The 13,644-nt window shown below is 25.2% G+C and overlaps 1 protein-coding gene across 2 annotated transcripts in view; it reads right to left on the bottom strand.

Annotated features, from left to right (window-relative positions):
• Positions 1 to 13,620, bottom strand: part of LOC141525368 (uncharacterized) — a 39,312-nt gene extending 25,692 nt beyond the window's left edge. The window contains exons 1-2 of one of the 2 annotated variants that reach the window (XM_074239838.1): positions 13,457 to 13,620; positions 12,679 to 13,099 (exon numbers count right to left, since the gene is read on the bottom strand). In XM_074239838.1, the coding sequence (XP_074095939.1) occupies positions 12,679 to 12,706 (28 nt within the window). In that variant the 5' untranslated portion in view covers positions 12,707 to 13,099; positions 13,457 to 13,620. Of the gene's footprint in view, positions 1 to 12,678 lie in introns of both variants that reach the window. The other variant, XM_074239837.1, reaches the window with a different exon arrangement.
• Between the last annotated feature and the right edge of the window lie 24 nt (positions 13,621 to 13,644).

Genomic DNA, 13,644 nt, shown 5'->3' with positions numbered 1-13,644 from the left:
GATAATTTTTTCGAGAAATGACCTTACTTTCCCCAAAATTTTTTCCCCGCTTAAAAAATCCCAACTTTTGTTCAGGTCTCGTTCCGCGCGACTTAAGCCTCGACATCAATCCTTATCCGAAAAAATACATCCTCTGAGAGCGTAAAGACTTCCCTCTAATTTAACGCGGCGTCCAATTATCCCCGGTAAGCTGCTATTGTCCTACTACACATTAGCCGACCTCCCATCGGTGTGCAAACACCAAAGAAATACCAAAAATTACCAAATAAAGAAACTATCAATCCTTTTAAATAACAAATAAAATCCTCTTTTCTAAGATCTCGAAATATGACAAATATTTTTCGGCTCAGCCTCTAATCCGGCCTCTTACGCTTCAATAATCCCTCCTTATTTATTATTGTTATTATTATTTCTTTTTGTAGATCTCGATAATTAGGAGAAAAAAATTAATTTGTATCGATGGAGCTCTTGTGAGTATTTATGACCAATTTGCCCGATGCGGCGAGGATAATAAAAAATAAATCTAAATTGATCGGTCTATACAGTCATGAGGTTAATGCGGTAATTCAATCGGCCTAATCGATGTAATTTTATATGCTACTTATTTTTTTTTAATTTTTTGATAGTTCAATTTTGGGCTTTTATGTTTTCTTAATAAAATTATGGAGGTTTTTTTGAGTTTTGGAGGTGAAATAATTTTTTTTAAAAGAAAATAAAAATTGTGGATGATTCTCCATTAAATTTTAAAGAAATTGAGGGGTGAGTTTATTTTTTTGGAGGAATTTCAAGGGGAGTAATAATTAAATTAAGAATTTCATTTATGAGCCACTTTTGGATAGTAGGAATTTTAAGGGATTTAACATTGATTTTTAGGGGTGAAAAAAAATTTTTTAAACATAAGTAGATAATTTTATGACATTCTATATTAAATTCTAAAGAAAATTTTGTGTGAATTCATTTTTTTGAAGGTATTTTAAAGGGAGTAATAATTAAAAGAAGATTATTTAGACTCCAAAATTTCATATTGACCAAAAATCGCTCATATACATGAATCTTATTTTAATCACTAATGTCCTTAAAATTCCTCTAAAAATCTAACTTACACATGATTATCTTCGAAATTCATTGTAGAATAATACGCAATCTTTCTTTTTTCTCCAAAAAATTTTTTTCACCCTAAAAATTCAATTAAAAACTCCCCTACTTTAAAAATACCCAAAAATCATGAATGCAAAAAAATTCTTATTTTAATTATTACTCTCCCTGAAATTCATCCAAAAAAATAATCTGACCCTTCAATTTTTTCAGGAATTAGTCTAGAATCTTCCTCGGATTTTATTTTATTTTTAAAAAATTTACGTTACTAAAATAATAATTATAAATCGGAGCGATTTTTGAGTAATTATCAGTTTAAGGTAGATTAAATTAGATTTTTGGGGGTGAAAAAATTTTTTTTTGAAAAATAAAAAATTGCTTGGGATTTTGTATTGAATTCTGAAAATTTTGATCCATAATTTTTTGGAATTTGATTTATTTTAAGGGTAGTAATAATTTAAATATGATTCACATACATGTAAGAGAGATTTTAGACATAATGAATTTTTAATTCTAAAAATTAATTTTTGGGGATGAAAAAAATTTTTTCAAAATAAAACACAAATCGCGGGATATTCTACGTTAAATTCTGAAAAAATTTATGTGTGACTTATTTTTTTAGAATAATTATTAGTGACAGTAATAATTAAAATAACATTCTAAAATATAACGGATTTTTGAGAATTTTGAATTTTACGGAGTTCAAAATTGATTTTTGAGGATGAAAAAACTTTTTTTTTTAAAAAAGAAAAATTTTTCCTGAATCTACATTAAATTCTAAATAAATTCATGTGTAATTCAATTTGTTTTGATCAATTATATTAGAAGTAATATAAAAAGTAAAATAAGATGTATATAATCAAGTCAAAATTTTGAAAAAAAGAACTCGCAGTAGTAAAAATGACAAAATTCCTCGCTTTCAGCTTCCAAAATTAATTCCTAATGCCTCTATATTAAGTATATATACCTCAAGAGAAGCCAGGTGTTTTTCAACCATTCCACACACACAAATTATTATTTATATATATTTGTAAAAAGGAAGGTCGACATTGAAAACGGTCACCTAATCGTGATTCAGTAGCCTCAAACCTCTCTGCAAACCCATCAAATATTTTCTTTACAATCCTAGATTCTTTTCTTCCTTTCTTCTACTTCTATTTAGTTCTATTTGCTCCACCATTTCGATTATTGTTATGCTTTTAACGAATCCATTAAACCAAATGATCCGCCAAAATTACCAAAATCGTTATAACTTTATTATTTTACAAAACAATTACGGTAAAACTTCCAAATATTGACCAGTTTAGATAAAATTAAGACGAATAAATTATTTGTAAATTTATTGAAAGAATTTATAAGCTAAAACAAGTGTTTTTACTTTTTTTATAGTTTTAACTTGCAAAATATAATACTTTTTTTTTATTAATGACATAAAAATAAAAATGTTATTATAATAATTAATGTGACATTTGATAGCTCAGAATATTGACTATTATTTACTAAATACTGATATTGTATGCTCAAAATACTGACTAGTAAGTACACTGATAGAAGGATTTATTAACTATTTATAATTTAATTTATTTGAAGATAATAATTTAATTTATTAAATTTTAATAAATATTTTTTAACTATTAATAAATATTGATTAAATTCCATGATGCTCAAGAAAATAATTGGGAAGAAAAATATTTTCTTGGCTCCATTTAAAAGTGAACCATTTTTTCTGTGTACTTGAACAGACTTCATTTCATTAAATATCCCGGAAAAATACTGTTTTTTAACTTTTTTATTAATTACTAGGCTACGTAAATAAATTTACAAATTTTCAGGAATTTTTAAATTTTGACTATATAAAATTAAATCACTAGATTTTAAAAAAATTAAATTTTTATCATGCCTGGTCAATATTATATTTAAATTTTTTAGTTTTTGGATTTAAGATACTTTGTTGAGAGCAGACTTTAAATGTGGTAAAAGTCCATAACATTATACCTGTAATATTATACCAATCGCCAACCGTCTGTCCCTACTTTATTACAAATAAAACCTGGCAACTTGTGTGTAAGTGTGTCTTGTCCTTATTGTCCTCCTGCTGTCATTTTTTCTCTTAAACTATATTTATAATGATTATAATAATTCATTATTCTCAATTCGGTTGAGAAATTAATTATTGGTCAATGTAAACATAGTCGAAATTTTATTTGGTAAAAATTGGTCGTATGTATGAATCTTATTTTAATTATAAATTATAACTATACTTATAATTAATGTAAAAAAATAAACTCAGAAATTTTTCTACTCAGAATTCAATATAGAATCTTCTACAATTAAAAAAAATAAATAAAAAAATTTTTTATCAATAATAACTCAATAACAATAATAATCTCTATTATTAAGGGAATATTAAGAAAAAATTTGTGTCCAGGATAGGCACATGACAAAATTTATTTTTTTAGTGGAATTTAGTGACATTACAAAGATCTTGACTTGAATTTGTGCCCTTTCAAAGTTTCATTTCATTCTCTTCAATAGTTAATTTAGTGTGATAAGTATTTAGGCTGCATTCGAAAATACTCTATCTCTAGATACATAATTAAGAAATGACCTTGTCTCTTGTGAACTATTGACATTTTTAAAGATATAAGCTCATCCCGATGTTTACACTCATCAAGAGCTTTCATTTGAGTACCCACATCAATTTTTCATATATTTTATATATTTATATATATGTATATATGAAAAATATATCAAAAATGCATGTGGGTACTCAAATGAAAGCTCTTGATGAGTGTAACATCGGGATGAGCTTATATCTTTATGAATGTCAATATTTAAAAAAGTACAGTGCAATTTAACAAAAAGTTATTATTTAATAATTTAAAATTTTATTCATTTATAGTTCACAAGTCACACCAGTCACATAGTGACTGCAGGTTACTAGTAATAATTATTCTGACATAAAAAATGTCGCTTTCTCAATATTATTCTAAATCCTCCCAGAATTCCTAATTTGAAATGCAAAATTTTTTTCCCCGAAAAAAATAACCTGTACAAAAAAATTATTCCTAAAAACTTTTCAAAAAAATTATCCAAGTTTAGAACAATATTATAAAAAAAAAAAAAAAAAAAAAAAAAAACTTATAATTTCGCTTCCCAATTAAACTTTTTTTTTTATGACGTCACTTCCCGTCGAGACTTCTCATAAGAGCAAAAATATGAGCAGCAAGCGTGTTATGGAAACTAAACAAGTAATTTTCGTATTTTATTTTTTAATTTTTTTTTATTTTATTTTTATTCACTTATTTTTTTGGGTCTAACACCCTGTCGTGGCTATAAATAGGACAACTTTATTTAAAACTTAGGATTTAAATAAGGGCAACGGACGCGACATTTTTTTTTTTTTTTTTTTTTGAAAAGTCTAGTCTGTGCAATGATTTCAAATCTCGACTCTTACGGAGGTAGTTTACACAAAAACTTACGAATCGGTGTGACTAATTTAATACCGAGCTACTATACCTTTAAATTTCATTATTTTGTTAGCTATCATAATATTTTTCTTTCTCAAAGTTGTCCTTTATTTTCATCGAGGTCCCTGGGTTCTTGGAAAACTATTCACTTTTTTTGTTGGAAGGGAAAGCAAAGTTATGGAAATTTTACGGGGAATTTAATTTAGTTTTAAGTGTAATAGCGATTGATGGCTTTTAACGCGACAATACTAAGATCTTTTTTTGATTATTACTATATCTTGTATCGATAGAAAAAAATTTTATCATACATGCTTTTGTTCAGAATTTAATGCGGAATTTGGAAAAATTTTTAATTTTTTGAAAAAAATTTTTTTTAACCTGAAATATGATTTTCAAACCCCCAGAAATTCATAATTACCAAAAATTGGTAATTATATGAATCTTATTTCAATTACTACTACCTCTTAAAGTGATCTTAAAAAAAAAAAAAAAAAAAAAAAAAAAAAGTTACACATGGTTTTCTTCAGAATTTTATGTATATTTTGGAAAAATTTTTACTTTTTCAAAAAAAACATTTTACCCACCTTCAAAATTTAATTTTAAACTCCAAAAAAATTTACAACGTCCAAAAACCGCTTGTATGTGAAAATTTAATTTCCATTATTACTGTCTCTAAAATTCCTTCAAAAAAACAAACTCACCTACCAATCTCTCTAGAATTCAATATAGTTTCATGTAAAATTTTAATTTAAAAAAAAAAATTTTTTTTCTTCCCTAAAATTCAATTTTAAACTTCAAAAAAATTTAAAACATCCAAAAACCGCTCATAAATAAAAATTTTATTTTAATTATTACCCCCTCTAAAATTCCTTCAAAAAAATTAAAGTTCCACTAATCTCTCCAGAATTTAGTGTAGTTTCATGTAAAATTTTTGTTTTTACGAAAAAAATTTTTTTTTTCCTCCAAAATCCAAATTTAAACTCCAAAAAAATTTTAAACATCCAAAAATTGCTCATGTCTAAAAAGCTTATTTTAATTATTACCCCCCTTTAGAATTTCTTCAAAAAAATAAACTCCCCCACCAATCTCCTTAAAATTGACCATTCTACAACACACAATAAATTCTCTTGTTAAAAAAAATTCACCTATTCCAAATCTCGACTATAAAACAAGAAACATGTCGAAATTCCGTAATTCTGATTCCCATCATTAAGCCCTCATAAACACAGCCATAAAACTAAAATATCTAAATATACAAATATATGTAAATACCATAAATAAATAAATAACCACTTAATCAAATGGTCAGCCGTGGTGGCTGGCAAATTGAGTTTTTATAAACCAAAGCTGGCTTTATTTTATTATAAATTATAAATAACTCACAATCTAATCTTCGGTCTCTGGAGCTAGATCCCACACCTTCTCTTTCCATCCAGGTCCATTTTTTCGAGGACACACACACACACACACACACACACACACACACACACACACACACACACACACACACACACACACACACACACACACACACACACACACATATCGGTGAAAGATGCCAAGATAGCAGGTAGAGCCGCTCTGTAATGTATTAGTAAAGGTATTGGTTTTTCCGGGTGGCCTAATCGAATTCTTAAAGATATTTTTTTCTCACTAGCGCTCTTTACTTATGGATCTATAGATCTATCGTGGTGGATTACTCACTCTTTTATCCTTACGACTTAAATATTTTTATCTGCAGACAAATCATCCTGAGAATTTAAACTTTAACCATTAATTATTTTTGAGGCGCCTGTTAGCGATAAACACGCTTATAGTAGTCTTATTTTTCTATTTTTTCAGCCTCATCCTCACCTAGGAATCGCTTTTTTATTATGCTCCGTTTTCCATCCCGGTAACTAGACTAGTTTTATTTTTATTATCAATTTTTTAGATTATTTGGATGTAAAGAATTTTAATGATTTTCGAGGTGGGGAGTTTAGAATTGAATTTTGGGGGAGAAGAAAATTTTTTAAAAATAAAAAAAAATTCGGGGAGATTCCGGAGGAAATTCTGAAGAAATTGAGGGGTTAGATAAAATTTTTGGAGAAATTTTAAAGGGAGTAATAAATAAAATAAGAATTGTAAGTACGAGGGATTTTTCAGGATTTTAAAGGTAGAGGAGTTGAAAATTGATTTTTGAGAATGAAAAAAATTTTTTAAAAATAAAAAAAAATTGAAGCTGAATCTGCAGTAAATTTTGAAGAAAATGAAGTTTCATTAAAATTTGTCATGTGATCATAAATAATGATAATTCAAATAAGATTGATTTTACAGAATTATTTTTCGTATGTATTAATTTTAGCGAGTTTAAAATTGATTTTTGGGGGTGAAGAAAATTTATTCAAAATAAAATAAAAATTTCGAGAGATTCTAAAGGAAATTCCGAAGAAATTGAAGGATCAGAATTGGTTTTGTTTTTTTAATTTTCGAGGGAAGAAAAAAATTAAAATAAGAGTCACATATTAGAATTTAATTTTTGGTAATTGTAAATTTTTTGGAGTTTAAAGTTAAATTTTATAAATGAAAAAAAATTTTTTTTAAAAAACCAAAAATTGTATGAGATATTACACTCAATTCTGAAGAAACCGATACGTGAGTTATTTTTTTTAACAAAATTCAAAGAGAGTAATAATTAAAATAAGAATTTTAGACAAGAACGATTTAAGGAAATTATAAATTTGAAGAAGTTTAAAATTCCCAAAAAAATCAAAATGTTTTAGAAGATTATTGAGAAAATTTTAAAGAATTTAAACCGAACTTAAAAAAATTTTTATTTAATTTTTTAAACTATTAATAACGTAATATTTATAAAAAACTAAAGAATTCTTTTATACATTTAATTTTAATTTCTTTAAATGACAGCATACGCATGTTGTAATTATTTAGAGTTCACATGAAAAAGTAGCTAATAAAATGTAATTAAAAAACGTTAGAACAAATTTGTGAGAAAGAAGAAACTGAACTTTAATTTCAGGTTTTTATTTTTGTTTATGGATTTTTTAACGAAAGATTATTATTATTTTAGCGAGCTTGGAGGCGAAAAGTGTAGGACAAGTAAACGTATCTGTGCACTTGTCGGCTTTCTCAAACTTCGAGTGTTTTGTTTCATTTTTTTTATTTTTGCCGATACAATACGCACCCTCGTACCCTCTTTATATTACTCTTACTTAGTTATGTAAGCTCCGATACTCGGTTTTGAGTAATCCCAGTGAAATAACTTCGATTCATTCCTTAACCAACTTAGATTATTCTTGATTTTTTACAACAAAAACTATTATTACAACATGAAAGTATTAAAAAAAAATTTTTTTGTAGTTATTTTTCGATTCTTTAGATTTTCCTCCACAATTTAAAAAAAAAATTCGTTGAAAAATTTCCATTTTTACGGATATTGTCACGAATTTTCCAAATCCAAAACAACTCAAATTTTTTAATTTTCACAAAAAATTAATTATTACTACTTGAAATAATTTTTTTTTTATTTTTTCGACTTCACTCCTAAAATCTTCAGTTATTGCTCTACAATTTAAAAAAAAAATTCATTGAACAATTTCAATTTTCCCAGAAGTTATCACAAATTTCCCAAATCCAAAATAACTCAAATTTTTTAATTTTCACAAAAAATCAATTATTACTACTTGAAATAATTTTTTCAAAAATTTTTTGACTTCACTACCAAATTATTAAGATTTTTTTCAACAATTTCCAAAAAAATTTCTATTTTTCCGGGAATTATCACCAATTTTCTAAACCAAGGAAAAATTAAAACTTTTAATTTTTTACATTAAATCAATTAATACCAGGTGAAAAAATTTTTCGAAATTTTTTTGACCTTACTGCCAAATTTTCCAGAATTTTCAAAAAAAAATTCATTAAAAAATCATAATTTTTCTGGGAGTTATAAAAGAGCAAACTTGAAAGCCGCCGACTGGCCATAAAATAAGTTAACAAAATTAAAAAAAAAAAAGAGGAAAAAAAATTAGCGGCTATAAAAATGGGTCTATAATATTTTTTATAACGTACTAAATATTGAGCTGAAAAAAAAAAATTTAATTGGCTCAGAGCTCTGAAAAAAAAAAATAATGAGTAAGAGCGAGAGGGAAACAGGAAGGAAGTACATACTTACGTAGATGTGTGTGTGTAATTTTTTCCATGTAGGTAAAAGTAGTGTAAGGTAACTAAACGAGGGATTTTCGTGTCTCCAGGCGGTTAACTAACAAGGTATATCTAGAGTGAATATAAGAATAATTTTATTTGAGAATATATGTGAGCGTGAATGCTCGGCTATCGCTCAATCTTTTTATTTTGCAAATGGTAACGTTGAAAAAAATTTCCCCTGATTTTATATCGTTAAATATGGACTCGTATCTTTTCAAATCTTCGTGTACTTTTGACATTACGCTTATTTTAATAAGGACATTTCGGAGGTTTATTAGCCGAATAATTAACGTCTTCATTTACTTAAAAGTTCTTTTCGGTAACGAATGGGAAAAATTTAATTTTTTTTTTTTTTTTTTTTTTTTTTAACTGTTTAAAAAGAGACTCGAGAATTTGATCGAGATCTCGAAAAAATTTCGAGAAAATTTTTTCAAGTAATAATAATTGATTTAATGTAAAAAAATTAAAAATTTGTAATATTCTTGGTTTGGAAAATTGGCGATGGTTCCCGGAAAAATAGGGATTTTTTAATGAACTTTTTTTGTAAACTGTTGAAAAAAATCTCAATAATTTGGTAGTGAAATAAAAAAAAATTTGAAAAAATTATTTAAAGTACTAATAATTGATTTTTTGTAAAAACTTAAAAATTTGAATTTTTCCTCATTTGGAAAATTCGTGATAACTCCAGGAAAAATTCAAAATTTTCAATTAAGTTTTTTTGAAAATTGTAGAGAAAATTCTCTAGAATTTGGTAAGGAAGTCAAAAAAATTTTGAAAAATTTCTTTCAAGTACTAATAATTATTTTTCTACAAAAAACTTAAAATTTTAAAAATTAGCGAATTCAAAAATTTTTTTTTATCTCAAAAACTAATGAACCAAAAAAAAATTTTTTTTCGGAAAATTTTTGAGAAAAGTCTAGAGAATTTTAAATAAAAATTGAAAAAATTTTAATAAAATTTTTTTACGTACTAATAATGACTTTTTTTTTATAAAAAAACGGAAGATTCAAAAATTCCGATGAAAAAAAAATGTTAAAGGTCAGACAGAAATGTTTTTTATTAAAAAAGTATGTAAGTAAAATGGTAAAATGCTCAAGACATATTTAAAACTCATGTTATAGAACGATTGCTATTTCCGTTTGAATAAAAAATAAAATTTGGTGGGCCATATACTGATATGTATATAGTGTCTATCGTCTATCCTCGTCAGCGTCTGTGTCTCCTGGTCTGTCTGGTCTGTCTAAAGATAAAAGCGCGAGCCCAGACGGTTTAACGCGAAAAATCGCGACTTTCTTTTTCTAAACTCCGCCGATCCTCAATCTTTATCCTCGCTCCTTTTTTCACTTACGAGTCGAACCCGCTGTCTGTCTAACCCATTTTTTGCCCACATTTTTCCACGATTTTTCCATTGAATTGATTGCTATTACACCCTTCATGCTTATTATTTAATCGCTCGATTTTATTAGTAAACATTTTTTTTTTTTTTTAAATCAAAGAATCAGTTTCATGATTTTATAATTTTTTTGACTTTAAAAATTGATTTTTGGGGTGGAAAAAAAATTTTTTTTTATGAATAGATTTTTGGAGAGAATTCTGGAGGAAATTCTGAAGATATTATGAGATTATTTTATTTTTTTAAAGGAATTTTAAGAGTAATAATTAAAATAAAAATTGTAGATAAGAGCGATTTTTGGAAATGAAAAATTTTTTAAGTTTAGAAATTGATTTATGAGGTTAAAAAAATTTTTTAAAAATAAAATAAAAATCCTTTCATAAACTACATTAAATTCTGAAGAAAATTACGTATGACTTAATTTTTTTATGTTAATTAAAGAAGTAGTAATAATTAAAGTAAGAGTCACATATATGAACTATTTTTGGGAATTATGATTTGAGAGAAATTTAAAATTAATTTTTTGAGTTAAAAAAAATTTTTTTTTTTTAAAAACATAAATTGTACCAAGTTCTGCATTAAATTCTAAAGAAAGTGGTTTATGATTTAATTTTTTTAAAATGATATAGAATGTAGTAATAATTAAAATGAAATTAATATCTATGAGCAATTTTTGAAAGTTATAAATTTTTTAACTTTAAAAATTGATTTTTGGGGTTGGAAAAATTTTTTTTAAATAAAAGAAAAATTTTATATGAAATTACATTAAATTCTGAACAAAATGATGTATCATTTTAAATATTTGTAAAATTTATAAGAGTAATAATTAAAAAAGTTCAACATCTCTAAAAGTCATTTTTAGTATAACCACAAATTATTCACCAAATAGTGACTAATTGAATAACTTGCAATTATCATTACTATGACTAATATTGCTATTTAACAATTATTCATACAATTATCATTAAAAAGACATTTTTAGATAAAGAATCAATCACCTATACTGATATAGTTATCAATAAAATCTTAGTATTAGATTCTTACATTTATTTTTATCATAATGATTCACTAAGAAACTATTTTGTGTTTTTTATGTAACTCGTAAATAATTCTTACATAAAATTTTTTATAGTGTTTAAACAATAAAGAATTACAGTTATTAATTTTTTTAAATAATTTATTTGTTCAAACAACTATTAAAATTTTCTTAAATAAATTACCGTAAATAAATTTTATCTTCTCTCGTATAAAAAACTTAAAGAAATTTCTTTAATTATCATAAATGAAAAAAAATTACAATTATATTTTTTTACAATTTCTACAAGTGAAATTTGAAGAATTTTGTTAATAAATAAATTATGGCAAGCAAATTAATTAAAAAAAATTGACATGTAGAAATTTATAAAAAATTGAAAATACAATTTTTAGCAACACATTTGTTTATTAAATAAAATTAAAAAATAGTCAAGTAATTGCTAACTTTGACGTCATTAAAAAATTTAAACAAAATAAATTTAGAAGATAATTTATAATTTTAAAAACTTTTATAATAAACAAATTTTAGCAATAAAAATTGACATTTAAAAATTTTAAAAAATTAAAAATGCAATCTTTTTAAAATAATTTTTTGGAACAAATTTTTTTTTACCAAATAAATTATGGCAAAAAAATAATTTTAAAAAAATTGAAAATTTAATTTTTTTTATGAAATACATTAAAAAAATGACTCAGTGAATATTAACTAAAGTGTCATTTTTTATTAAAATTAATTCAGTAAATAGTTAACAATTAAAAATAATTTTTTAACAAATAAATTATGTCAAAAAAAATTATTTATAAAAATTAACAATGCAATTTTTTTCAAATAATGTTTTTTATTAAATAAATCTAAAAAATGACTCAGTAAATATTAACTTAAGTGCAATTTTTTTATCATAATGCAGTTAGCCGTCAGCTGTCAATTTAAAAATTTTGTTTAACAAATCAATTACAATAAAAAAAAACTTCTAAAAATTTTCACTTGTAATTTTGATCAATTTTCACATATGGAACTTTTTAATCAATTTTTTTTAATAATAATTTAATTGCTATAAACTTCTAAAAAAATTTTTAATGTCTGTCAACTTCAGTGTCAGATTTTTTTTCAATTAATTTTTTTTATTAAATAAATTTAAAAAATGACTCAGTGAATATTAATCTGTCATTTTTTTATGAAAATTAATTCAGCAGATATTTAATAATTAAAAAAAAATTTTTAACAAATAAATTGTCAAAAAAAAAAAAATGAAAATTAATTTAGCAGAAATTAATAATTTTTGGAATTTTTTTTTAACAAATAAATTATGGCAAAAAAATTGACATTCAGAAATTTTTAAAAATTAAAAATGCAATTTTTTAAAAATAATTTTTTGGAACTAATTTTTTTGTTGAATAAAATTTAAAAATTCTCTCGTGATTGTTAACTTTAATGTCATAAAGATTAATAAAACCAAAAAATGTAATTAAAAAAAAAAAACTTACCTGAAAGTCGTGTGAGAAATCGCAGCATACCGCAAGTTGCAGCATCAGCCCACAACCTCGTGAACCCTCGGAGCACTCACCAACCAACAACCAAATAAACAATTACTCGCACTCTTTCGAAGCACCGTTCCATCTGTCATCGACAGAGCTCCATCCACCAGTACAGATCTAACCCCACTTATCTGTCAATAAACAATTAAATAAAAAACCAACTGAGTATTCCCATCAATAACCAACAATTACTAATTTTAAATAATCAATACAATAAATACCACCAGTTGTATTCTATAATCCAGCACTGGCACCATGTCACTCAAAAAAAACGAACGGTCATTTTTTTCACAAGCATTTTCCTATTCTTTAAATATTTTTTGTTCCTTTTCAATTGCTGCTACTGCTGCTGCTGCTGGTGATGTTCCTGCTGGTAATCCAACAACAATTAGATCCAAGTTTATTTATCAGCGTTAATATAAATCACTTTGTATATTTATATATATTTAAAATATATGAAGCACTTGACTGAGGGCTGGAGCCCTCAAAAATTAAATATTATATTTTATTTGTAAAATAAATAGTGATCGTTGCCGGACACGAACGCCATTGCTACATCGGACTTTTTCGTCTTTTATTTAATCGTCATATATTATACACTTTTATGTATGTGCGTGTGTACGTGTGTGTGTGTGTGTGTGTGTGTGTGTGTGTGTGTGTGTGTGTGTGTGTGTGTGGAAAAATGTATTATAAGAGTGTGGATTGAGTCAAGTGTGTTAATATTTACCAGTTGCAGTGCACAAAAACGAGAGCGACGCGAGGAAAATTTTGGCGCGCAATTCAAAAGTTTAAAATCGGAAAAGCTTATTATTGTTTTTGGGAGCTTTTTTTATTTTTTAAAGGGGAAGAGGTAATTTTACTTTTGTGGGGAGTGACAGGGTGGACTGGTGTCGACCTAAAGACGGCGAGGAGTTT

The sequence above is a fragment of the Cotesia typhae genome, unplaced genomic scaffold (genome assembly GCF_013202065.1).
Source record: "Cotesia typhae breed Kobodo isofemale line unplaced genomic scaffold, CoteBio_Ctyphae contig_26, whole genome shotgun sequence".
Taxonomy (NCBI): domain Eukaryota; kingdom Metazoa; phylum Arthropoda; class Insecta; order Hymenoptera; family Braconidae; genus Cotesia; species Cotesia typhae.
This window is presented reverse-complemented; position numbering and strand designations above follow the sequence as displayed.